The sequence below is a fragment of the Vidua chalybeata genome, chromosome 1 (genome assembly GCF_026979565.1).
Source record: "Vidua chalybeata isolate OUT-0048 chromosome 1, bVidCha1 merged haplotype, whole genome shotgun sequence".
In the NCBI taxonomy this organism is placed as follows: Eukaryota; Metazoa; Chordata; class Aves; order Passeriformes; family Viduidae; genus Vidua; species Vidua chalybeata.
Genome location: NC_071530.1, coordinates 32231967 through 32259390, shown reverse-complemented (window position 1 = coordinate 32259390; position 27424 = coordinate 32231967). Strand labels below are relative to the sequence as shown.

At 38.2% G+C, this 27424-nt stretch overlaps 1 protein-coding gene across 2 annotated transcripts; it reads left to right on the top strand.

The window, feature by feature from the left end:
• Positions 1 to 3020: 3020 nt before the first annotated feature.
• Positions 3021 to 27099, top strand: TRA2A (transformer 2 alpha homolog). Of its 2 annotated transcripts, none has more exons than XM_053936930.1 (8): positions 3021 to 3246; positions 12143 to 12276; positions 13673 to 13838; positions 16213 to 16401; positions 24487 to 24602; positions 25069 to 25173; positions 25882 to 25949; positions 26121 to 27099. In XM_053936930.1, the coding sequence occupies exons 1-8, from the start codon at positions 3211 to 3213 to the stop codon at positions 26129 to 26131; spliced, it is 825 nt and encodes a 274-aa protein (XP_053792905.1). In that variant the 5' UTR covers positions 3021 to 3210; the 3' UTR covers positions 26132 to 27099. The 2 variants fall into 2 exon arrangements, with proteins under 2 accessions (XP_053792905.1, XP_053792896.1); XM_053936921.1 differs by having other exon boundaries at positions 25066 to 25173.
• Positions 27100 to 27424: the final 325 nt, after the last annotated feature.

The window sequence follows — 27424 nt, the reverse complement described above, 5'->3', positions numbered from 1 at the left end:
AAATCACGAATACACTATACTTACTGCTGCATTAAAGCTAATGCTGTATTAAACCAGTGTCTTAATATTTCTTAAAAAACCTCTATAAGGCATGCTTGAAGAACATGTCATGTTAGTGTATCCTTTAGGCCATCTCTAGATGTTTTCTGTGTTCAAACCATCTTCCATTTAGGAGAGGCCCTCCCAAAGACCCAGATCAACCTTGGAGTCTTACTAATAAATAGTGAAAGCTGGAATATAATCTAAAATAATAATTGTCTTTATGGTCCAGGAAACTACAGGTGAAGTCAGTGTAGAGTAAAGTCATTGCAGAGTACAATGAGGGCAGATAAGTTACAGGAAAAAATGGTGAAGGCAGTTTGTAGATTTCAATTCAAAATGTAAAATTGATTAGACTTTTGAAAAATATGTATTTGTATAAGCAACTGCCTTTTTTATTTTAGGTTTAATTGCCAGAACATTTTAGGACAACAGGAATGAAAAAATTCTGCTGAAATAATGCAAATGTCTTGAATGTGTGCATCAGGTCTAGTCTAACCTTCAGGAATTGAAATCACAACGTGAACTGTAGCAAGATCTCATATATGTACATATTAACAAAAAATTGTATTCCTGTCCTCTATTGTCCTGACCTTTCCCTCCCTCCCCTGCTTGGTTTTGTTTTGTTCTGTTTTTTTTTTTTAGTGTAACCATTATGTATTTTCAGTGGGTCCTTCATATTCCATTTTTTTTCTCTGATCCATTCTGTGGTAGAAGACCAATTAGTATTTTCACCTCAGAATTTAAGCATGTCCTTCATGCTCATTCCTTTTTGCTCCTGTAGTTAGAATATAGGCAACATCAGACAGCATCAGAATATGCCAGAACAGCATGTGATCTTGCAGTAGAATAAGTACTTTATTAGTAAAGTTACATTTGAAAAGGGAGATGAACAAATCTATGTACCAGAGCTAAACAGAGTAGAGCTGCTATAAAAGACAGATTATGACATGGATTCAGAATTGTTGTTACATCAGCAGAGGATAAAACTCAGGCCAACCTCCTAGGAATAAAAATTTATTTGTAATTAAACAGGAACTGACTAAGGAATTGACTGAAACTTTTAAAGTAAGTGATGTGAAAGAAACTTTTACCCAAAATTAAATATTTTGCAGACCTAGATGACAAGGAAGACTTTTCCTCAATACTGCCTTCTTTACCACTGAAAGATAATTTACTCTTCAATCATTTGCTTCTGAATCGCCAAGAAAAAAAGAGCAAGGGCTGGCATGTACAGTTCCAGCCTTCCATTTACAACAGAAGCACAAAACAACCAACACCATTTATGGTCCAGGTAGGAGGAAACAGAACCATTCCTTTAAAGAAGAGGGTATGGCAGGGCTCTGTTAGAACATCAAGCTGTGGTGACCATTGGCAACCAATATTCATGTGACATCTCCACTGGGACAAAGCACTTGTTGGGAGCCCAGTGCTTTCCTGCACTGACAGAGCAAGTTTAGCTGTTTCATCATCTTGGGAAATTTTCTGACTTAAAGTACTGCATACCTGGCCTCAAATGCCTTCAAGGTATCAGCGGCTGTAGCTATTGGTGCATACTGGAGGAGGAAGCACCAAAACTGCATAGTATACAGGATCAGGGGAACCCTTCTGAGGTGAGCAGAAAGGATAAAGCTTTTAATAAAACCACGGTTAAAATGCAATTCTCATGATTGCAAGTCAAAGTCTAGGCCTTTGTTTCGTAGAAGCACGCAAAACTGGATCCTGTGACTTTACCTCCACGTATGTACAATAAAAGCAGCCCTCCAGCCTTGCATATTAAATATCCTCTTGCCATAACACAACACCCCTGATGACACAGACCCAAATACAGAATACAAATTCATATGGTTGCACAAACACATTCATATAAATGTTCTTCCTTGCACCGCAGGAGCAGAACCCCAGAGAATGTGCTGGGGGAGGTGGAAGATGAGGGGACACAGGAGCAAGGCTGATAATTTCCATGGCGTGAAGGAGCAGTTCTCGTAGGAGAGAGGAGGAGGCTGTTGTGCGTGGAGTGGCAGGAGGGGTGCGGGGCTGCCCCGTGTTGTCTCAAAGTTCCTTTCAGGCGGTGTGCAAGAGGCCAGTCCACACACAGAGTCAAGGTATTTGATTTATTGAGAGTTCTGCGCAGAGAGGAGTGCTGGATGGGAAATCCACAAACCCTTCACCACGACTCCCACAACTTTTCGCTATTTATACATTTTAGCAACAAAGGCGCTTATGTTCATTGGCTACACGTTACCTCGTTCTCTTACTAATTAGTATTCTATCTTCTATTGGTTAGTTATTCTCTCGCTTCTCATGCTAATTGGCCTGCATGCCCAGTCTTTCTCTTCTTTTGAGTCGGTGGGTTTGTTGAGTCGGTGGTCTGTGAGTCGGTCACACGTCTCCCCCTGCCGGAATTACGTTTTACCCAGTCAGAGCTGCTTCCGCACAGTCGCCAAATTGTCTTTAACAGTTTCTTCCTTATCTTGGGAGTTCTGTTGCATGTTCTTGTGGCCCGTGAATTCTGCGTTCTTTGTGCCCACTATCAGTGGTAACTCCTTCCCAAGCTTTGTTAACCTCCCCCTAGGTCGGACATCACTGAAACATGTCCATCCCTGAACAAGGCAATTCTACCGACAGCTAATTTGTCTTTTTAACGCCTGGACGTCACTTAGCGCTTGCTTGTCAGCTGCCTGTTTCAGGGATTAAATCTCCCTTCTTAGTCATTATGCTTGAAAGCTCACAAATACCAGACATCAAAGAACACCCTTTCTTAAGAACATTTGTTTACAGATTCCACACTTCGCACCAACACCCGCGCACCTGGCGGAGCGGGGCGGGGCCGGGGGCAGCACGCTCGCTCCCGCGCCGGCGGAGGCGCGCTCCCGGGGCGGCGGGAGCGCGCATGCGCGGCGAATCTCCCCGCAGCGCCCGTCGCTTCTTTTGTGAGGGGCGGGCGCGGCCCCACCCCGAGCGCGGTGCCGGGCGCAGACGGAGCGGCCGCGGCGGCGCCATTTTGCGGCGGTGCGGGAGGCGCGGGCGGGAGGTGGCTGTGGTGGTAGTGCCGGTAATAGCGGCAGTAGCGGTAACGGTGGCGATAACAGCGGCCGTGGGTGTTGCTGCTGCTAATCGGGACTAGCGTCCCCCGTTCGCCCCAGCCCCCTTGGCCAGGACTCTGCCGACATGAGCGACGTGGAGGAGAACAACTTCGAGGGGAGGGTGAGTGGCCTCCCCTGCGCGGGCCGTGTCGAGGGTGGGGATCGGACCCGGGGGCGGCGGGTGGCGACACTCGGCGTCCTCGGGCCTAGCGGAGGTGGGGACAGCGCAGGTTGGCTCTAAAATGGCTCCTTCAGGCGCCCGAGGCTTGCCTGGGCCGTGGGTGCCGACTCGCATCCCTCTCCGCTGCCCTCGTCTCTCCCTCACACGCTCCCTGCTCTCATCGCCCCGGCGGGGTGCGGGCGCCGGGTCCCGGTGCTGCGGCCCGGCCCCTGCCCAGCCAGCGCAGCCTGATCCTGTGCAAACAGCGGTGCTGTAGCCCCGGGGTTCCTCCGCGCTGCCCTGTTCCCTTACCGCGGTCCCGAGCCGCCTTGTTGTCGCCGGGCCCGGGGGTCGCTGTCCTGCCCGTTCCCGCTCCCCTGGCCGGGCCGCCGAGGCCTCCTCCCGCCCGAAAGAGGAGGGACCCCGCGTCCTTTTGTGCGAGGTGAGCGGTCTCTCCTGGCTCAGGAGCTGCCTCGGGCCGGGCCCCCTCCCTCCACTGGGGAGGTCCGGCCGTCATTATTAAACCATTGAAAGTCATCGATCGTGCAGCTGAAGGCTTCCAACGAGCTGCTGTGGCTTTGTAACTTCGTTAGGCCTGTGTCTTCCCTCTGATGGCTGCGGGTTTTCATGTACACGTGTGACAGGTCCCTTCCATTTTCAGTGTTTTTGTGGTTTTGTTTTTGTTTCTTTTTTTTTTTTTTTAGTGATGATCAAGGCAAGCAGGAATTAGAAGCTGCTTGAAACAGGAACGAAATGTGTGCCCCTTCATCACAATTTACTTTTTTTTTTTTAATTTTGCAGAGGTTTTCTTTTTGTTTGTTCTTTTAAGAGATTCTTTAGAAGAACACCTGAGCATCCTCTTGGTGACTCTCTCTGATGATCCAGTGACAGCAGCCTTGCAGTTACATATATACCTACTGTCTGGGGAAAACAAGCAGTAAATCTTGGAAGAACGGCATTACCTTCCAAAAAATTACTTTTGCATTACTATCGTTGCCATTTTTGTGGTGATTAAAAAGAAATCCATAGGCTGCAAGTTCTTTACCTAGCTATGCAATAACTGCTGCTGCTTCCTCGCGTGAGGTAAACAAAACCTGCCCTTGTGTTGGTTGCTTGGACAAAAGGTGGCTGTGTAGCTAAGCAGTGTTGGGGTAAATAAACCGATCTCTGAAGGGGAAGCAACTAAGTTTCAGAAACTTGAGCAATGAGTATGCTGGGTTGGTTTTTTCTCTTTTTTTAAGATGACCGTAATCTCCTATTTTACAGTCAAGATTCATATCTTTAAGGATTATTTTCTTGTCTGTATTCCCAGTGTGAATTACTTTTAGGAAAGAGGTTATGTCAGGTTAGTTGTCAGAACATCGGTATTGGGCTCTTTGATGGGTCTGTTTATGTTACAAAGCTGTTCCAGCTCTGTACTTTCAGTATTTCTGCACGCCACCTCCTCCCAAATGTAGCAGTAAAATATTTTGAGAGTACATGAAATCTGAAAAGTCCTACAGAAGCAGCTTCTGTGATTTCTGCTTATCAGTTGTTCTTTTTTCTTTGGTGATGGAAAATTTACCTACTGAAAAGAACTGCTGACTATGTTGAGTCTTCATTTGGAAAACTTCTTTTGGTTTTGCTCCCTACACTGAAAATTTCCAATCAATACGACATAACTGAGCATAATGGGAGGTACTTGATTGATTTCTAGTTGGGTGTCTTGTGGTTCTACTGAAGAATATTTGTGAGCCTTTTTATTTTTTTTTCTTCTTCAGTAATACTGCTTTGTTGTAGTGATACTAAAATTCTTGAAATAAGAAATTCTCTTTCAGAGTAACGTTTTATTTATCATTTCCATTGAAAGTGCTCACAGGCACAAAATTAAGCACAAGTAACTTTGAGGCTGTGATGTTTAGTCTGCTGTTCCCAATTGGATAGGATTCTGTCAGGCACTGAATGTCCTGATGCTTCAGTTTGCTACATCCAGGCACTGAGCCCTGAGAGTAAAGAAGTTTTTATTGGGAGAAAGAACTGCAGAAACTGGAAGAAAGTTTGTAAAGAATCTGTTTTCGTGGAATTTGGCACAAATAAGAATTCTGAGTACCCTTTCAATTCTTCCACCCCCTGTCAGTTTAAGTGCTAATTAGTGTGATGTGCTTTTATAACTGAATGCAGAAGGAGTAAGGGTGTTTTAAGTTTAGTTTTAGGCCTTTTATGTTTCATCTGTATAAATGCATATTGTCCCAAAGCACTTCAGTGAGCGTTCAGTATCAGCAGAATTGCGACACTAAGACACTGTATGTGCTTTGCCTCTAATTTATGATTTTAAAATCATATTAACTAATGAACAGGCCATTAATAATTATGGAAATAACTTCCAATGAAATTGTTTCATTTGCACTCTTTAAAACTTCCATTTCTAAAGTATTGGGTGTGAAATCATTGTAGAGCTTTTCCTTCTTGAACTCACTCCTTTATTGAGCTTTTTTTTTAAAGCACATGTTAATTAAATATGCTCAGACTAATCGACATCTGCTCTGTTTTTGTGTCATTTTGTTTCAACTTAAGTTCTTCATTAAGAATGTGGCTGGTTGAACAGAAGAAAGCCCCCTCCTCAAGCATGGTGATTTAATAGAAAGAAATTGACAGAGGAATTAAACATACAGTGGATGTGCTAGAGCTAAGTTTACAGTCATTAAGAATAGAAAAAGACTTTAAATCATGCTTCTTATCCAGTGACTTGGTTTTGGAAACATCAAAGTACTTTATCACAACTGAATGTTTTTTTGTGAGCAGATTAGACAAATGAGGCTTTTTTTATCTTTTATTTCTGTCAGATGGCAGGCAACTCTTCCTTTCATAGTTTTGTTATTTTTTATAGGCTATTGTTTATTTGGTGTTCAATCTGTGGTGCAACTTCAGGTGTTTCCCAGAACAATGAACAGAAGGGAGTTTGTTCAGACTCCCTGCACTTCAGTAGCTCCACTCGAAACTTAACTAAGTTTTTTCTGTTGAGCTTCTGCTAACATTTAATTTCTGCAATCTTAACAGTTTAGTTTTCTACCAGTATTAATGTGTTGTTTGTCTAAATAGGCAAAACCTTTTATCAGAACAAGGTAAAATTGTTAGGAAAGAGATTATGTTAGATTAGTTTTCAGAAGTCCATTTTACAACTCTATATTGATTCTCTTCATTCTAATGATCTTAGGATCATACAGTGGGATAAATAGTATAATCTAATAAAACACTTGAAAATATGCATTATTTTGCACGTGGCCCATCCTGTTCAAGGAAGTGTGCATATTTCATAGGTGCACACGTGGCTTTTGGATTAGTTTAGCTGTGAAAGTGCCTTATATTTGCTTCATGAAGTTTGGATGCAAAATACCTAGATACCTATGGAATTACCTGACTGATCAACTTTGTGATGATTTCTTTGGCAAAAAAAAAAAAACAAAAAAAAAAAAACAACCCAACGGTGTCAGGGTCGGGCTTGCTTAGCTATTGTATTCCACCTCTCCTGCAGTGGCCCTCTGCCACCTCTTTGGAGAGGAAGGAATGCTGCTTCCCACACCTTTTCGAACACAAGGACAATGGACTGCTAATACTCGGTGGTTCTGCATTCACTTGGAGAGTGCTGTGATCACCCTGCAGTGTGTAATGACAATGTGGGAGAGTTTTTCTGGAAGTCTGATTTTTAATTTTTATTGTTTTAATCAAGCTTAATAAATTCTGCATTGTTCTGGACTTTGTCAGCTGGGAAGACTGCTCCTTTTGAACGCTGTCTTCCATGTGTGGTAGTGGAATGACTTCAGGACCCTCCCTGAAGAGGTGTATTTTCAAGCCTCAGTGAGAAGATGAGCTTGTAATTTCAAAAAGTTTATTGCTGAAGCCTTTTCTTTCTTTTTGTAAGTGGGATCATTGAGAAATACATTGTTTGCTTATGTTAGTAACTTTTAAAATATCCATGTCTTCTAGGTAACAACTTAGAAGATGCTTTATATACAGAAGCTTATTATGCATGCTATTGTAATATTTATAGAAGATTAGCTAATTAAGGGATCCATTTTATTTTTAGTGTAGTGACAGATCACAGTATGAAGCAAAAAGGATTTAACTTTTGACTTTCAAGGAAAGTTGGTAGATTCCTGCCAAAATGCAGTCTTGTCCTCATAAGTGAGATGTCACTAGCTTAACAGTTTTATCCAGCAAATGTGGGCTGCTGCTAAATTCATGTTTCTTTTTTGATTGCTTATATTTTTCTGTCCCCTGCTAATAGAGTTCAACTTCATTTATTTTTTTAGTTTGGGTTGGAGTTTTTAGCAAGATTTTTGGAAATGGTATTGCTAGACCACTGGTCCTGTCCTTTTTTTTCACCCCAGGTCAAATGAATTTCACCTGAAATTTCTGTGGTTTCATGTTTGGGATTTTTTTTTAATTTCACATGCTTTTATATAGAAATCTTAGTTTAATCTTACATAATTATTTTTTAGTTAGCATCTCACTTTAAATTTTGATAACCTTTCAGTCATACTCTGAAATTGTAAGGTGAGAGTTAGGGTAAGGCATGACAAGTTCAGGACAGAAGAGTAGTGTGAAAGAAAAGGGGATTGTTTTGTTTGGTTGGTTTGATAAAGGGGTTGGTTGGTCAGTTGTTTGTTGTGGTTCCCCCCCCCCATGTTTTTTTATCATACTTTCTCTTGATGGGTGGAAAATGGAAAGAATACTTCAAGACTTCTGCAATTCTCCTCTGCATAAAAGTGTTTTAAATGCTTTTAAAATAGTAATTACATTGGAAAGTAGGATTTATTTTGAAAAATGCAAGGAATTTAAGTGATAGATAGAACTTTTTGATCAGTTAAACAGTTTTACCAGTATGGATTAAATATGTGGACTGACTGATGGCTGGCTCAGATGGATCATCTGAAGATGCTGATAGTTGTTCAGTGTCTGGGTTTATATGATTGTGGAGTAATGGGTGAGGAGGAGAGATCCTTTCCATGTCACTTTGGTTTGTTACTTCCTGGGATGAAGGAAGGTAACAAGGATTAAAAATACTCCTCAGTACTCTCTTTAAATGCTTCTAGCTGTGCATTTTATCCAGAGATTCAGTAACTGAAGCTGCAAACCGTAGATTTTGTGTTTGTCTACAATTGTGGCTCCACGTTCCAATTCCTGGTGAATCATTAGTCCCATTTCCTGCTGTGTATTTGAGGAAACCACTACGTCTTACTCTGAAGAAGCACACTGTTGCAGTTGAGTTGGGTTTTTTGTAATGATTATTGGCAGGGGGGGAGGGTGTATGGGGTTTTTTGTGTGGGTGGGTTTTTTGGGAGAGGTGTTTCCTGGGAAAAGTGTTATTGGCAGATGCAGATTTTTTTTTTTTTTGAAAGGGAAGTCTGATCTGAAGAATATTACAAAGCTCTGTTTCTTTTCCTGCAGACTGTAGTGGCAGCAAATCTAGATAGTTTGACATGGGGATAGTGAATTTTCTGCCCACAAGTTTGTAAGCGTGAAAGTAGTGGCTGGACAGCTGCATAATGAAGCCCAAGGTATTTTAAGATAGGTACTGTTCTGTAGGAAGCTGGTGAGATGAGGAGCTGAGTTTACACTGTGTCTCATCTGTGGCCCTTAAATGACAAAGGATCTTTAGAACAGAAAGATTAAAAAATGCTGAGGATGCACAGTGCAATTTTACTCTTTTCTCTCCTTCACAATATTTAGTTTCTTTGGTAATAACAGAGCTAAGATGAGAATGTATAGGTTGCTTTAAGACTGGTACAAAATGGAGCTATTTTAGTGCTTTGGGGTAATAGAGTTGTCTGGTTTCTTACGTTAAAGATGACATATGAAGAGTGTTGAATACTTTTGTCATATGTATTGCAGAATGGATATAAGTAGTTCATGAAGAACAATTGGGTTGGTCTATGGTGTAGACTAATATACAGCTTGCTAATTGTTTAATTATAGTGGTAAGTAGAGAAGAAAAATTCTTTTAAATCTCTCTGATTCCTTGAAGCTCTGAATCCCTTAATCTCTGCCTGTAGTTTTGCTGATACAGATGTTACTAGGCACTTTTTCAGCATCGTCCTTAAGTCCTTAAACTTTTGCAGGTTATTGTGATTCTCTTAGTCTCCTTTAGAAGCGTTGTAGGAGTTGTAACTAGGTGAACTATGCTGCATTAGAAGTTGAGATGTAGTTGCTTACCAATGACAGTGTGCAACTGCTATCAGGTAATCTCTCTTCAGCTGCAGTTTACATCCACAGTTACTTGGTTGAGGAAGTTTGAAATCTCTAAGAATTTACATGGTCCCCTCTGTCACTGCAGTTTTCAAGTTGTGTATTTGTGAATACAGCCCATAAGGATCTTAAACAGATACTTTCAAAAGGACTTAACCTATGTGAAATTATGTAATATTTGCTTTTGTCAACTTGATATAGATTTGGTGTCATAGCTGGTATTATTAAAGACACTATGGGTGGTATTGTAAGATGCTTCAGTTGAACAGCTAGGAACAGTAAGCTGACTTCTACATTGTATGGGATCAATTGTGTCCATGGTATTTTTGGCACCTCCTAACACTTATAGGTTGTGCAGGATCTGGGGGTGGGATGGGGGGTTGCTTTTGTTCAAGTTTCCAGAGTTCTTGTTCAAGAATTGATCTTTCAGATGTAAAAAGTATGGACAATGAAGTATCCTTATGAAGGAGTGTCTGAGGAGGGTGAATTCTTTGTCTTTTTATTGAAGGGTGTTTTCTAAATCTGATGTAACTTCGTATGTTTTTCTTTATTACTCATCATTTTTACTAGGGAGAGAAATACAAATAGTTCTCAGAGAAATTGGCAATTGTTGCAAGGGCTAAGTTACAAAGAGAAGAAATTAAGAGGCTGTCAGACATTGAAGAGTACAGAGGCGAGGTAACAACAGAGGAGTTAGTACAGAGGCGAGTAACATGATAAAAAAATCATGTTAGTGGTTATAAGAGACATTTTTCTTTATTGCAAACAGTGGATTTCAAATGTTAAACCACCGAATTTGGTAATATTTAAAGGCATGTACATAATTTATTTCAGTGAAGTCCTGTAGTTAGCTCAGTAGATAGCCATCTTCATAAGGGATGCATGGTCCACCATTCACAGCAAAGCTTTGAACTTGGCCTTCATTGTTAAAGTTTGGCAGGACTATCATCCTAGTAGATGACATTCTCCATGAGTCCTTTGTCCTTTTTATTGAGGTAAAGAGGAATGGTAGTGTGGCTGCAATAGTTGTTAGTAAGAAGCTGCTCAGGTTCCATTTCTGGTGAATTTCATGTCTTGAATTATGAAGACAGCATTCTTTGAAAAAGAGCTCCAGCCCAAGGTAGTGAAGAATTTTAACTGCAAAAGGAACTGCAATCTGGACATAGGTAGAGTAAGAAAGAGAAAAAATTGTGGGCACGGTCAGGAGGAGAAATCATGCAAATAAACATGAAATGTAACACCTGTGGGAGGGGAACTTGGTATGCATTTTTTCGTTAAGTATTTTGTAAAGTTACAAATGTATATAGCATACTGTTCTGTAGGAGTTTTTATAGCTAAGCTCCCTAGAAATGCTGTACACTGTAATATGTGAGGAAATCCTAACCTGCTCTTTGTTTGCTTGTTTTCCTAGTTTTTCTCTTGTGTGCCTTACCATGCAAGAAAAAAACCCCTCCTGTTTTTACTTCTATTGGATTGTTTTAACTATACGGTTCTACATCTTAGTTTATATGGATTATATAAGGAAAACAGGATAACAATGAGGAAGAAAAAATAGGATGAATAATAATTGATGTTACTTAAACCTATGTGCATGTATTATGTGAGTAAGTATGTGCATAGATAGGTTTTGACTGGAAATCTTTGACCATTCTGTTGAATTGAGTGTCTTAGTAATCTGTAGGAGTAAAATTTGGGATATTTAATACTGAGAAACACATAGTTATTATTTTAGGGGGGGTAATCAACAGTTCAGTATATTTGTGCTAATTAGTTTTTAGAGTATCTATGTATCTTATGAAAAAAATCTCAGAGGGGAGGAGGGTAGCTTTGCAAATACAGTAAAACACTTAGAACTCAGTAAGCTTATTGTTAGAACATAGACACTTATACAGTTTTAAAGATACTTTTTTAAGTTGTTTTATAAAATAGTTTCTTGCACTTTACCTGCTGGCTTTTCAATTTGGTAGATAACATCTGAACTCCAGCAGAGTTTTATAATCCCCACGTGCTTAAATATACTAAATGTTCTTTTTCCATTAAGGTTAATGTTCGTGAAGAAATTGAAGAGTTTTTTCCAAGAATGTGGAAGATAAATCAAGATAAAAGAAGGCTAATGAAAAGTATTAAAGATCAGAAAATTAAAATTGAATGGGGGAAAAAATTGAACAGAAGATTGGTCAGATAGAAGCACTTGAATATTTTTTTAAGGCTATAATGAATTGTTTGAATTGGGGAAGAATACACGAAGTATGAAAAATGAAAAACTCAATGAAGAATGAAGAAAAGTAGAAAGCAAGAGTGAAGTAGAATTAAAAGAATCTGGAAGAATGAATGGGTCCTAGGTTAAGTAAATGTATGGTTTATGTTCCAGTGTCTGTATGATCAAGTTGTAGATGAATTTGCATGATTACTTAGTTAATAGAGAATTGGTGATCTGGTTCAAGCAGGGACCTATTTGAGGCAAGCATACAATATTAACAGTGGGTTAGCAAAATGAAATTTGTTTTGGAGGGTATTGCCTAACCATTTGTTTTTCAGGAGCAATCAATATAATAGAATTACTGTACTTTAAATGTTAGGAGTTAGGCATTTACACAACCAATACCATTTTTAATACTGTCTTTTTTGTTAGGAGTCTCGCTCCCAGTCAAAGTCTCCAGCTGGGAGTCCTGCTCGTGTAAAATCAGAGAGCAGGTCAGGATCTCGCAGTCCATCGAGGGCTTCCAAACATTCTGAATCGCACTCTAGGTCAAGATCAAAATCAAGGTATGTCGAGAAAGTTATTCATGTCAGCTCAGCGTTACTGCGGTTATTTTGGTAGGTTGATGAAGTTTCTTTTCCCCATTGTAAAAAACTACAGACTTTTTGGGATGTATTAACAGGGATGTGTTAATTTGCCTGTTTGTGCTCATATAGGTGGGCAAAGTTGGGAAATGATTTCATGGGTATGAATAGAGAATAATACTATAGAAGTAGTAATGTAGAAATCACGACTGAAGAGTCTCTCTTCCAGAAGAGAGAGAATACATGGCATTTCAATTTTGTGAAGCTCCTGCTTCCTTCTCCCGAAATTGTTCATGAGGGAATTCTTATGTGGACCTCTCCTTTGTGGGGGGGAAAGGTCAAGTGAGGCCTGGTGCAAAGGTATGAGGGTTAGATAAAAAGAGTAAGCTGTCTAACTGTTGGAAATATTGGAAAACAGTGTTTGTGAATGTTCTTTACATTCTTTCATTGGAGGCTTAAAAAATATAATAAAAAACTATGTCTTAAATTTGGCGTGGTCTTCATTTATGAGGGTTTTAAGATTTAAATTCATTTTTCAATTCTGCACGTGTCTTCTCTGTCTTTCTCTACCCCGAGTATGGATGTGTGGAGGTAAAGCTTTATAGGTTTCAGTTCTGATCAGAAAAGAAGTGTCTTGGGCTTTTTTCTCTAAATATGCCATATAAATTACATGGTTTATACTACCTATCTTCTCTATTCCCTTTTAGCAACATACTGATGAAAATGGGGAGAGCTGCTCAATCTTTAACAACCACAAGAGAAACCAGAAAACACCATTTGTAGCACTAGAGGGGAAAGAGGAATAGTCTTATGTTGTTTCTCCTTCCCAGTTCTTGGGAGAGATCAGTAATACATCTTCTCTATACACTTTATACCAGAGCAACTGAAAGAGTTGCTGTGCTCTGAATTGCCAAAGTTCAACTAATGTTAGTTTCTCTTCTCACCATGTTTAGCCACGTGATTACCTACCTGTTTTAATTAGCTTATTATCAGCAAGACATTTGTGAAGAAGTGTTTGAGTAGAGCAGATGTTCGGGGTTTGCTTTTTTTGTCTGGATTAATTTTCATGCCTAGACAAACTTTGCTTGTAGATATTGCAGCACTGTAGTCCTGCCAGATATTTCATTTTTTCAGTCAAAACAGTACTTTACAGTGTGGCATATCTAGTTTCTGTGCCACTGTTGTTAGTTAGATAGTTAGTTAGATAGTTGTTAGTTGGATAAGCAGCCAAGCTGATGTAAGTTTAAGCTCTGAAATTCCTGAAAACTGTTATGAATATAATCCTCAGTGCTTTTTCTCTAGAAAATGTATTGTTTACAGTTCAATAAATTACAACCATATGCATATGACGTGACTGAAGGCTTTCTTTTTGTCGAAGATCCAGGTCCAGAAGACATTCGCACAGACGTTACACTCGTTCCAGATCCCATTCTCATTCCCATAGGAGACGTTCTCGAAGCAGATCATACACACCAGAATACCGCCGTCGCAGGAGCCGTAGTCATTCTCCAATGTCCAACAGAAGAAGGCACACTGGCAGCAGAGTATGTCATGTTCAAAAAGGCTGAGTATCAACAAAACAATTGCTGCTTGTATTAGTGTAGTCCAGGTTACCTGCAGGCTGAGTTTGACCTGCTGTTTTGTCACTGGAGGATACAGGAATTGGGTGGGAGTGGGGAGCAATCTCTGTCTTTACAGCTGAGCACTTACTTCTTGGACCTGCAACTCACAGGCAGGGAAGTTGTAGAATTTAATTGAAAAACATTCTTTTGCAGGTATGGTGACATGGGCATCAGTCAGCTCTAGAAGTTGAGCTGTTCTGATTTTTTTTTTTTTTTTTTAAAAAAAGTATATGTAACATTTACAAAAATGAGACCACATCTGTGTGTGCTGGCAACCTGAAAGTATTGATAAGATTGACAGAGGGATCCATAGAAGGAAATTTCCAAGTGTTTATTTGCTTATAGAGCATATGTTGAAGGTTGCTTGTGATTTTATCCTTCTGATTATTTAATTTCATTTACCTTGAAGTAAAGCCCCGTATTGTAAGTCTTCATGGTAGACTAGAAAAATTTACAGTTGTGAAAAGGAGGTGCAGTAAGTCTTTCAAAATGTAGATGAGAAGTGTCTCTGTATTAGCAGGAGGAAGTATAGCTACACCAACCAAAATCTAAAATACTAATCTTGTCATTCTGAGATTTCTCCCAGTGTCCTCCTTTGTAATGACAGAATGGTTGGGGTTGAAAATTGGAGGGCAATTTTGCCATTTCTTTTCTTGTAGAGAGAGCTTGCATACTGGGTTGATGTGAGGCAGTACAAAAACCTAATACAGAAGCTGCCCTTTAGTCCTCTGCAATCACCACTTCTAGTGGTGATGTAGTTGTCACTTGGCACTTAGGGTCTGCAGACTGATCTCAGTGCTTCTCTTCCCTTAGAAAAATTAATAGGGTTTAAATGTAAGAGGAATGTTAAAAAAGGGCAGCAGGTATGGCTGTGTGGAGGAATTTACCCAAAGAATTATTTAAAAGACAGATTTCTATATACTTACAGGATTCCAGTAATAAAATTAGTATAGCTGCCAGTGCCATTGAACAATCGGATTGAAATATGGAGTAAAAAAATACATATCTTGATGTGTATAATTAAAACTTTTGAATTACAAACTGCCAGGTCTTGTGCTCTTCAGCTATAGTGAGGAATTGCAGAATATTCATGTCTTAAAACAGAAGATTGAACTTTGACAAATGGAAAGAAAGGAACTTCAAATATAAGAATAGTGCGGGCATCTTATTTTCACAATGGGTTCCTGAACATATGCGCTGAAAAAAATATGACAGAAGATCTAAACCTTTTCAGTCTTTGAATCAGGCTGAAAAGCAGGCTCTGAGCCATAAATTACTATGCATAGATGACTTACCTGAAACTGAAATACAGATTTCAGCTGTGTCAGCTTCCAGTTGTTATTTTGGCAGAAACATTAAATCTCTGTGCTTGTTGCTGGTGTTCTAAATTGCTGCATCTAGTGTTATGGGTGCCAGACACCTAACTGAAAAACATGTTGATTTTGATCAAAATAATTCTTACAGAGGATTTGGCATTAGATACTAATTCTCTGGCATGTAGAGAAATTTTGAACCTAAAAGAGGACTTGTACCTTTTACTGTTAGATATTCGACTTTGTCTAGTTGAAGTGAAATTTATTAAGTATCCCACATCATGATAGAGAGTGAAGAGTTTTGTGCTAAAGAGATATGCATGCTCTTGGATTACTGTTTCACAGAACTGGCCTTCAACACTTGTTGCTCTCTAGCTGAAAGAATCAGGTGCCTTTAATCCAGTTTACAAGTGGAAAGATTAACTCACAAATGTAAATATTGACTTTCAGTATATTGGATAGGAAATGCTGAGGTGGAGGAAGTTTCAGTAGAAGCTAAATTATAGTTCAATTGTCTGTGCTTAGGAGCTCAAGTGCTTACATGTAGTGTGGGCAGCTGGAGGCAGTGTGCACTCTATAGTGCCTATGATGACCATGCAAAAGGGCTGACAGTGGGAGTTCAGGCTGGCCAAGCTATTCTCAGCACAGATTTGTGTGTGGTGTCTGCCCCTTGTTGGTAATTTCAGTATGAAATTCTAATAGCTTGGGTTCCTCTTGTTCTGTAGCTTTTCTGTAAATCAGAATGCTAAATTTTATCAACTGAGTTTTTTACAAACATGAGGAGCTTGTCTTGGTCTTTTTTCTAAAATTAAAACTGTTGAAAGTAGTTGTTTTTTGAAACGATCTTACAATTAGAATGATAACTGTTAAAGTGTTAAAGAGTATTACCTGTTTAGTTTTCTTCAGATTAAATTTTTTATAACTGAAATTACTAACTAAATTTATAACTAAAATTAATTTGAGTTGAACATTTGTGTTACCAGGCTAATCCAGATCCAAATACCTGTCTTGGAGTGTTTGGTCTCAGTTTGTACACTACTGAGAGAGATTTACGTGAAGTCTTCTCCCGTTACGGACCTTTGACTGGTGTCAATGTGGTTTATGATCAACGGACTGGACGATCAAGAGGATTTGCTTTTGTTTATTTTGAAAGAATTGATGACTCTAAAGAGGTAAATGCATGCTTTGCTGCTTTTTTCAGGTGTGCTCTTTACGCATTATCTTCATTAACTGTCTGAAAAAAAAAAAAAAAGACAAGTTTTTGAGTGTGTATTCACTAGCAGATTCTCACATGGAGTGCTTTGTTCAAGCACTTCTAAAATGAAGAATTTGAGTTCAGTGTTCAGATGCATGGGCAGATTTTGAGCATCAGCTGTCTGTATTAAATCACCAATGAGCACTGGTCTTTGATTTTAGTCTGTTACTTCAAAATGCAAATAAATCCTTAAGGCTTCTATTTCTAAAGTATTTTTGAAGCATTTTGGAAGTCGAAGTTTTACATGGTTTTCTGAAGGAAAATTCTGGAGATTCCCTGTGCATTTTTTCCTTTTAGGCATGTCATTGTACATTTGAAAAACAGTGGGTTTTGTCTTGATTTGTGCCTTGGTCGATTGCTTTCCTGGTTGTTTAACAGATAGCTGTTAATAGCTAGACTGAGTTGTTAGTATAATTGATCTGTAAGGAAAGAAACAAAGAATATGAATAGCAGTCTGTGTTATGATTCACCACAATATACAATAAGCAATAGGTTTTTTTACCCCTGTAATGATACCATGAACTTTACCAAATTTACTGAAATTTGTAGATAAAGTTGCTATTAAAAGTAAAGACACTCTGTAAAAATGCCTTTAAGCCTGCATTGTGTGCGTCTCTTTCTTTGGGACAGAGTCACAGACTTCATCTTGTTTTTGGATTAATAGGTTTGGCCAGATGTGCTGTTTGATTCTGTGTGCATTTGCTAAGTTTATTTATAAGGAGATACTAAATATGACTCCTCTCTTTATAAATCATTTAGTATTGAAGGCAGGGAGAATGACAGCTCTGGAACCTATCAGGAGCTGAAAAATAACAACTCTGATGCTACTCGATGATATTTAAATGCAAAAAACTTGGATTACTCGATTGAACTATACTTAGTTCTTGTGTTTGACTTTGGTATGGTCCAACTGAGAATCAGTTTATGGGAGGAGTAGTCTTGTAGATATATATATGTGTGGTTGTTGCAGGTTATAGAGCTAAATAAAAGGACACAAAACTTCCTTTTTGTCCCTTCTGTATTTTCCTGCACTCTCAGTTGGAGAGGTTGGTAGAGAGGTTAATGGGGTGGATAGCTGTATATCCATTTGTCTTTAATGGCCTGCTCTGTTCTAACTTCTAGCATTGTATTTCTTTGCATACTGAATTTGTTGGGATCTTGAAAAAGTGGTTTTTTGTAGAACATTTCACGTTGAAATATTTGCACAGTATTCCCTGGCACATTCATATACCAGTCTTGTCTGTTTTACAGCTTCACATGTCTTTAGAGGTAGATTTTTTTCCTGGTTGCCACAGGCAATGGTCATGCGTGATACCATGCATTTCTTAAAATGTTCCGTGTAAGTAGCATGAAGTAACTTGTTTAGTATAAAGCTGTTTTGGCAGATGCTGTGAAACTGGAATGCAAAGGAAAACAAAAAGGGATGTTGCTTCCATTCAGAAATACAGAAGTAAAGGTTAGGGCCTTAAGCAGGAACTGAAATAATTTGGAATGTAATTAAACCCATTTTTCTTTTCTCCAACGGGTTGGTGCCTGAAGAGGAGGAAAGGATGCAAACTCTCCCAACACATGCAATTTAAATAACTGAAATACTTCGGCAAGAAAGACAGAAGCAAAACTTGTTTATTTGACTTATTTCATGAGCCTTGAGGACAGATTTGAAGATGACAATAAATGGCAGCTGGTGTAGAAAAAGGGGAGATATATAAATGTAGGTATATACAGACATATAGATAGATAGCTGTAGGTGTGAAATTTTGTGACAGGCCGTGTATGAGAACACTGAAGGAAATGTAGTAATTCTTTATTTGGAAGACAGTCTGAAAAGTTGAGTATGCATAAAAGCAGTGACACTTTAATTACTTCCATTCTGAGTAACTAACTCCTCTTAATAATAATAATAATTTTAAAAACTCCAGCCAACTAAAACCAGTAACCAGAATCCCAAACCTTCAACATCCTAAACATCTAAATAAAGAGATGATATTTTGAACTAAATTCCAGCCCTTTTAAAGATAGATTGGTTAGAACTCTAGAGAAAAATGAGGATTTTTCATAATCTCTACTGTTACCCTTCAGGAAGGCTAGCACAGGGAAGCTTCTCAGCAGGCATACTCTGAAATACAGGTAATACTACAGACAGAGAGCCTGGCGGCACCTAGAAATTTGCCAGCAGAGGAGAAGGAGAAGGGGAAGGATGTCCAGCGTGAGAAGCAGAACACCAGACCGAGATATCAGCCATCCAGGGAGTCTGAACGTTTGACCCTTTCCATAATGTCAGTTGTGCATGGATTCTCGTGCAGCTAAAATTCCTCAGGATCTTTGTCATTTCTGTTACCACTTTTACAAACTGGATCAGTTATTGAACTAGTTTAAATGTTGCTGTGAGTCATGATTCTGAAACCAAGTTGTGCAGTGTCCATATGATGGTAAAGACATTTTGAGCTGTCAACTAGATCAATGTATTGGAACTCCAAAGACAATGTAAAATTGCATTTCTTAAAGGTGATAGTTCTCGGTGTCCTAAAAATACAGAAGGGGCAGTTGTAAAGTTTATTTTTATTTAAACTATTACAGTTTCAGAATTTCAGATTACGACATCATAGCAGCCTTGTTGTTAGCTGTTCATGAGCATCTTGATTGTAAAGAGGAACAGAAGCTTAGCTTTTGATAACTACTACACAAAAAAGCTGCCAAAGCATCACAGTAGCTTCAGACATTCCGCTGTAACAGGACTGAGGAAGAAGTTTTCAAAGCATGTGTCCAGTCCAGGAAATTTCTTGTAGAGTATGTTCTATTCTGTTTGAAACTCTGCCAAGGTTAAGATGAAACTTCATGATCAGACAGAAGGTTCCTTTTTCATCAGATGTCTTTTATTGCAGTATAGTGTTTGCAGAATAACGCTGGACTGGATTCTTAGGTTTTGATCCATATTGAAGATGCTTGTGTACACTGTCTTTAGTTCAAAGTGTGATAGCAGACAGTAAATGTCAAGGACTGATGGATGTCTGGGAAACAACTGGTGAATGTCTAATGATTGTATGGAAACCTGAGGATTTGCTGTGCCAATGTTCTTGTCTGTCAACTTGTTCAAAGCCTTTTTGAAAAGCTTCTGTCATTGTGTACCTGTTTTTAGAATGGGTATAGTGGGTTTTGTTTATTGTAAAGTTGTTTTATTTCAAGAAGTTGTTGGTTTTTAAAAATACTTGGTATTGCTTTTTTGCCTTGGATAGTGCAGAGTCTTGTCTTGGCCACCCTTTTCCAAGTCCTCAGAATGTGCAAGTCCTTTGCATGTGCCATATGCAAAGGGCAATATCTGTCAACATCTGTTCAAGACTTGTTTCTCACACTCTTACATAGTTAGCAGTAGTGGCAACGCTGGCATGCAGCCAGCGTTGTAATGTTGTTTTGCAATGTTTTCACTAAATTACAGAGGATATTCATCTGCCCATCACATAAAGATTTTCCTCCTGTGTATAAGAGGATTACAAACTTCTATGTACCTTGATGAGAAAAAAAAATAGGTTGATGGGGGAGGAATTTATTATCCTAACAGTAAGTTGAGAAAATCATGAGTGAAAGGTGCTGGCTGTTCTAGGGATGTGGTTCTTACTACAGTTACCAAGGATGTCATATGCTAGTAAACCAGCTTTTCAGTAGCTCAGACTGTGAAGTGTTAGTTGTTTAAACTGAGGCTACTGTGAGCGTACTGTCTGTAGGAGGAACTCATCTAAGAAGCATCAGCTACAGCAGCTCTTGGCAATATGGAATTTTCTAATCCTAGTTAGATATTCTTCTTCAAAAAGTTTTGAGTGTCTTTCTAGAACCATTTTCTGAAGTGCTATTCATTAACAATCAACACAAACCAGTAACAACATTCAGCTGGCAAAGACCAGAATAATGGAGTTTATCAGTTCCACTTGAAAAACATATAATCTGTGGTGCAAGCAGACTAGCTTAGAACCAGCATTACTGAACAAAACTCCTGTGGCTTGTTGAAGAAATGGTTAAGTATTGTTCATGGTATCAAAAACAACCCTTGATATACCAGAAAAGAGCACTAGAAGGTCTCAAATGTTTGGAATTACAAGTTACATACTTCTGGAGACTCTGAAATTCCATGAAATCCTGCTAATACTTGCAAGAACATCCAGTTCTTCATTCTGGTTCTCTAAAATACTGTAATTCTTGACTCTGAAGCTCTAAAGTATGCTTTAAAGATAATACATTGAATCTATCAATGCTGAAGCTCATAATTGTATATGTTTAAAAGTTACCATTGAAATCTCAAACTAGAGAATGTAAATTGAATGTTGTTCAAAGTGAAATGGACACTTGAATTGAACTTGGCAGACTGCAGCCAGTGTAAAAAGATGAGTTTCTTAGTTTCTTTATTAATTCCATCAGATTTTTTTTCACAGTTTTCTTTCAGTGGTTCTCAGTAAATCCAGAAGTGAATGAGTAATTGATTACTGGAGAGAGGAATCTAATCCATTGTGTCTTTCATCCCTTGCTGTTCCTGTGATGGAGTGGAGATGATGTTTTTATCAGTGTCGTTAAATGCAGTAGAGAAGAACTTCCAGTAAAAAACAAAGAAACCCCCAAAACTACAGTGAGGGGGAAAAAAAAAAGGCAGTACCTTATGTAGTTATTTTTAAATCATGAGAAGACATTTTCAAAATAAGTTACAGTATAAACTGCTTGTGTTTGACTATTTAAGCATATTCAGTCTATATATTGCTAACTTTGTAGTGATCGAAAGTTATTGAAATAGTTATCCAGACTGAAAGTCTTTAATTTTTTTAGTGGGTTCTTGATTAACTTATACCAACCATCCATGTAAATTTCTGCATTTAATCAAAAGTTGTGTTTCCGAACTTATTTTACTCTTATCTACCTAATTGGTCATACATGTAGAAAACATTACATAGTGCATTAAATATCAAATGACATTGAAATCTTTCTTAAATTTAATGCTTTCTGACTTTTTTGAGCCACTGGAGATGATACTGTGGTTCAGGAACTGCTCATTTTGTCAAACTAACACCTTATAGATAATCAGTTTTCTTATAATGGATAGTCTGCTGAAGGTTTAAAACTCCAAAACTTTAAAAATGTGATCCAAGATTGAACCTATGCCATTCTCAGTGCTAGTTCTGTTTTCTGACTGCAAACATGTAGGTGTATATTCTAGCCTACAAAAACAAAGTTTTCTGTAGAATTTGCTACCAGAATTAATATTATATGTTTATATGAATGCTGTGTTCTTGCTTACTGTCTTCTTGCAAAAGCCATGCAAGTCTTTTAATGACATTCGGGTATTTGGAAAATAATCCGGGTTGTAAAAATAGATTGTTGACAGTTAAATACTCCTAAGAGGGCATTGTGTATCTTAAACCCCAGTATTATTTAAATTTTTTCTTTTTAAAGTTTCATTTCATCGTCTTAAATGATATTTGAGAGTATCTTCAGCATTGTTAGAAAGAATATGCAATTTTTTCTCTTTGACACTCAAATATTCTTAATGTGTCAATCATGCACACCCAAAAACAGCAAGAAAAGGAAACTGAAATTTGTTTTGAATATGACATGCATTAAGACTGTAAAATCCAAAATTTTCTTGTAAACTAATTTTCAATAAAGCACAGAAATGCCAGTGTTTAGGATCACTTATATATTTTTATATCCTTCATACAAAAATAAATACTGTTGTATCAGGTACATGAACACAAGTTTTCAGAGAGAGCTTTTTGTCATCTTGCAGCAGTCCTTACCTAATAATGTCAGCTTAAGTACTTTACTTCAATACCTGAGGTGTGCATGTTAAGAGTAGTGCAGAGAATCTGGGAACCTCTTTAGAAGGAATTTCCAGTTGCTAATTACTGAATGTGAGTGGTCCATAGTATTAATTGTAGGTTTTCGTTTTCTTGCCTTTGGGGAAGCAGTCAGAACTATTAAGAGGCTTTATTGGTTTTGTCTGTCTATTAAAGATATTTTTTATTTTAAAAATTTTTAGTTGACAATTACTGCTGTTAAAAGAAAATGTTTTAATAGGACATTAGAAATTATGACGAGGATGTCAGGAGTTCTGTGCAGTCTGGTAACAATGATCTTTTATCCACTGAAATGTAACACATTTCCTGGTATTCTAAAACAAACAGGCAACTCTCAAAATTGATTCTTCGTTTCTCTTGCTGGTATATTGGTCTTCTCTGTACTGCTCCCTTTGTCAAAGAACTCTTCCTCTGGAAGATGTGTTTGTTAGCTTAACCAAATAAGACAAACATGGATTTGAGGTGGCTTCTTGTCAGCTAAGTTTATTATTCTGCAAGTTGTTGACTGGACTTGAAAATGCCATGCAGCAGAAAATTTCTTACAATTTCACTTGCTACATTTCCAGAAAGATGTGTTTCATCATTGAAGATAATTTTTCAGCCAGATATTTGCAGCCTTCATTTTTAGGCTTGTGCACACATACTTTCCTAGGATGCATGCACAGATTTATTTCCTTTACATCATCCTTGCGGGGGAAAAAAAAAGGTGTTAAGGCTAGAAGACTAAAGCTGAGGAACGTGATTTAGTCACAAAATATACCTGAGTGTATATTGAAAGACTTGGAATGCTCTTTGCTGTGCCTTGCAGTTGGCTAAATGAACACAAATCACTAGGTGGCGATATAGTATGGACACAAACAGCATTACTAAAATACAAACTCACTCTCAATAAATACATTTGTGATCATCAGTCACCTCCAGTTTGGACACAACAGTTAAATCATATGGATATCAGGTTTCTGTATCTTCTTTACGATTTGTATGTAAGTTTAGTAAGGCTCTTGTTAAAATTAAGATTTTTCAATAAATGTTTCATTATTAAAAAGAAGAAAAAATTCTTTTCTTAGCGGCACCTTCATGTTTTGAGGTTGTGTGGTGTTTTTTGCAGTAAAAAATAGCAAAGTGGTTATGTTCTTTAACTCAAGGTTGTATCAGTGTCTCTTCTCCACACATGAAAAATTAAAATAATGTGTATTGGACTAAGTGCTGTGCTTAGTGTTGAGAAGTAAGTGGTGTGTGTTGGTATTTCAGGGATCCTGTAGCAGATAACAAAAACTATTAAAAATCAAAAAACAAAGTTTTAAAAATCCTTTCAAGTCTATCATTAGCTGTTAAAATTAACTGTTGTGGATTTCTTGAAGTTTGGGTTTTTAGGTTACTTTTGCATGAATATAAGTCTCAAAAGTACGCTGTGCTCCATTGAAAAACTTGCTTTGATGGTTTGAGTTTGTGAAAGGCCATTGTATTGATTCTCAGAGTGGAGAAGCTGGGGCTGGAACACCCAGCGAGTGTGTGCAGGGGCTGCAGGCAGTTCTGAAGGCACGGGCGTCTGAGCACAGACCCTTGTGTGTATCACTTAAGCGAGCTGCTATTGTGAGAGGGAGTGGGGAGGAAGGTTGTAATTAGGTATCCATGTAGGCTGAACCCGCCATTTTACTAAGCTCTGCTGAAGTAGGTCCTTGTAAGGGAGATGGCAGGAGGCTGGGAGAGCATGAAATGGCAGCCGACGAGCAGTAATCCGGCCATATGCACCCTACAGGAAGCCACTGTTTTGCACAGCTTTTGAATCCGCCCGTCCCCTCTGGGTCAGAGATGGCGGTAGGAAAGATGCAGTTTTCAGAAAAAAGCTGGTTTGCCTTTCAGTTTACCTTTCAGATGGGTAGAAGATAAAGTCTAGGGAGAGTGGCTGTGTTAGTGGTTAGCCTGTGCTCCCTTAAGACGGGATTGAGAGTCGCATTAGTTCAGCGCCCCAGTGCAGTCCTGTAACACCACCGACAGGCATGGGGACAAGAGATGAGCCAGTCGCCACAGTGGGGCACTAGTAACCAGTCTAAAAGAGACAAGTTCCAGGCTTGTTTTTCTGGTGGAAAATAATGTGTTTGCACGTAGCCTTCCATAGTTACCAGTAGGTTGCAGATTTCACATCCCTGTTCCTCCATCTCCTGCAGGCGATGGAGCATGCAAATGGAATGGAGCTGGATGGCAGGAGGATTCGAGTGGATTATTCAATCACCAAAAGAGCACATACACCCACCCCAGGCATCTACATGGGCAGGCCAACACAGTAAGTTCAATGAATGTAAACTGAATGCTGGATTCTGGTTGAAGAAATTACTAATATGAAGAATGCTGTACTGTGGTTCACGTACATTCTTAAAACCTACTGTGGTTTATTATATCTTTATTTATAAAAATACTGAATGACCTGATAATAAAAAATAATATCCAGCATGATCAATTAGTGTATACGTAGCTGGCTGAAATACTAAGGTGCCCATTTAATTTTGATTTTGATGGGAATTAGCATCAAATCCCTCATTTTTCTAGGAATTTTGAAGGTGTTTTTATTTAAATATTTAGTTTGCATAGTTTTGTGATACAGTCTTAAGCGTCTGATTTACTAGAAGACCACTTTTAAAAATAAAGATTTAAAATAATTTAAACTCATTTATCTAATAATATAGCTCAAAATGAAGAGTAGATATATAAAGGGGGTTTTGTTTTTGTTTTTTCTCTTCCCCTAATAGCAGTGGAGGAGGTGGTGGTGGTGGAGCGGGTCGTCGCCGGGATTCATATTATGATAGGGGGTATGACAGAGGATATGACAGATATGAAGAATATGACTACAGATACAGGTACCTTATCTTTACTTCGTTTCTGTAACAGTGGATTTGTTGATTTGTTGGAAAGTTAGATGACAAAGCATACTATTCAGTTTGTAGCAATATTCTGCATACATGCCTGTTACGTGTCAGAGCCTCATTCCCTTAGGTTTTATGGAATTGAAGTAGTCAGAATCCTCAGTGTTTACGTAATTTGGTCTTTCGTTGGGCAAGGGGTTAATTTTGCTATGTGAAGGAGGTGTAGAGCATGTATCCCAGGAATCAAGTGGACAGATAAAAAGGGAACTCATTTTTCTATGCTGTATATAGAACCAAGGACAGCTGACACACACTGCTGTTTAAAAAGGGATTATTTGTAGATGGGATTTTTAATGCTTGACATTTCATAACCATCTTGCTGTTTTGAAAGTTATCTGGTTTCAGAGAATGTTGTTCAACAAGAATTGTAGGCATCTGGAAAAGCACTTCATGTGTTTGTAAGGCTAGTAAGAGTTTATTAAATTCTTTGTCTGGGAATATCTTAGAATTTAAACACATCAAATAGAGAAATACAAAAGCATTTGTTAAATAACCATAAGCCACAGCCAAATAAAGCAGAAATCATTCATGCAGGCCAAGTCTTTCAGTGCTAAGGAAGTGGTTCTGTTCTGTAGAAATGATGTGAATAAGACTTCTTTCATAATGGATGTTGTTTGGTTTCTTTTTTAATTTCCTTTAAAGGAGACGATCACCATCGCCTTATTATAGTCGATACCGATCGCGATCAAGATCCCGTTCCTATAGTCCAAGTAAGTAAATACAAGTGAATAAACAGAATCTGGCTGACATAAACATTGTTATATGAATTGATCAATAGGAGTTCTGAATGTGAGAGCAAAAAAGCTGGGCCCATTGAGATAATGTGTACAGTTAGTTTATGATTGTGTAATTAGTAATTGTGTCATTTTTGTTTTTTCCAGGGCGCTACTGAAGATCAGAAGAGTTACAGTTGAGGACTTGATTTTTAAATACAAAGTTCAGATCTTTAGAATCCCTACTGCTTTCCCTTCCATCTTCCCTTTCTTGTCCTCCTTCCAGCTCTTTCACAAGTCTTTGGTTCATTTAGAATATACATATTTTCAGTTGAAGTATTCCTATTTTCCATCCCTTCTTATTGTAATACTCTTAAATATTGTAATTGTTGTAGTTTTTGTGTAGTAAGACATCTTGAGAAAAATATAGAGAACCCCAAAGTGCTGATACATTTTGGAAGTCATTCCTATTTTATTTCTAAAACAGTTGGACTCCTGACTAATCAGAAGAGAGCATTGATATTTTTAAAGCTTGCATGTCATATGTAGTATACACACTCGGATACTTTAACATAAACCTGCATTTCCAAGTAACTTGTTAATCTTTCTGTTAAAATGTTTACCTATTACTTTGATAAACAAGTAATGACTTCGAGTCTTTTCTGTAATGATAAATTTGCTTAGATAGTCATGAACCAGATTATTTTTTAATTTTTTTTTTTGTCAAGTAGTTGCTTTGAAAGTAGACTATTTGAGCTAGATCAGAGTTTGGTATTTGACTGACTGGGAGAATATTTCCTTGTACACTCAAAATTAAGGCTGTGTGTTTTCTATAAAAAAGTTTCTGGATTGCTACACAGTGGATAACAGTTGAAATTAAAACTGTTAAATTCCTGGGGTCTTTGTGGTACTTCATTGAATATTTCCCCTTAATTGGTGCAGGAGAAAAAATATTTATTGAACATAGCAATTAGTTATATAATTTGCTGTTCATGAAAGAAAAAATGGCCAACTTTTTGGTATTGAAATAATGATGGAGCAAGTTTTGTTTCCAGTCCGTTTTGAACTTTTGGAAGTATGAATGGAAAAACCTACAGCTATATGTAAACCTTTTTTCCCCCTCAATAAAAGTTAAGTCCACTGATAATGTGGTTTCTTGTCTTTCATTCTGCTTCTTGTGTCACTTTGGAATGTAGGTTAAACAATACTTGATACTGGGATGTGGATAATAAAGTCAGCTCTTACCTGTCTTTTCAGGAGCCTTGTCTTCCCTGAGAATCAGTATGTGGTTATATGGGATGGCTAAGCAGGGTGGGTAGTCCAGCTTTCTCTTGTGCCATCCTTGTCACTTGCTGGAGTTGTGAGATGGTTGAGTGAGAGAAACACTGTTGACTTTGTTACAGTTTTCTGGCAAGTGGCTGTTTGAATGTTGATGTTGCCACAGCAAAAGGAATAGAGCCACAAAGCCCTTG

Excerpts from the sequence above, each read along its gene's own strand:
- TRA2A (XM_053936921.1), top strand. The coding sequence starts at position 3,211 with ATGAGCGACGTGGAGGAGAACAACTTCGAGGGGAGG. Across the intron at positions 3,247-12,142 it reads AGAACAACTTCGAGGGGAGG|GAGTCTCGCTCCCAGTCAAA; the intron begins GTGAGTGGCCTC and ends CTTTTTTGTTAG. Across the intron at positions 16,402-24,486 it reads GAATTGATGACTCTAAAGAG|GCGATGGAGCATGCAAATGG; the intron begins GTAAATGCATGC and ends CATCTCCTGCAG.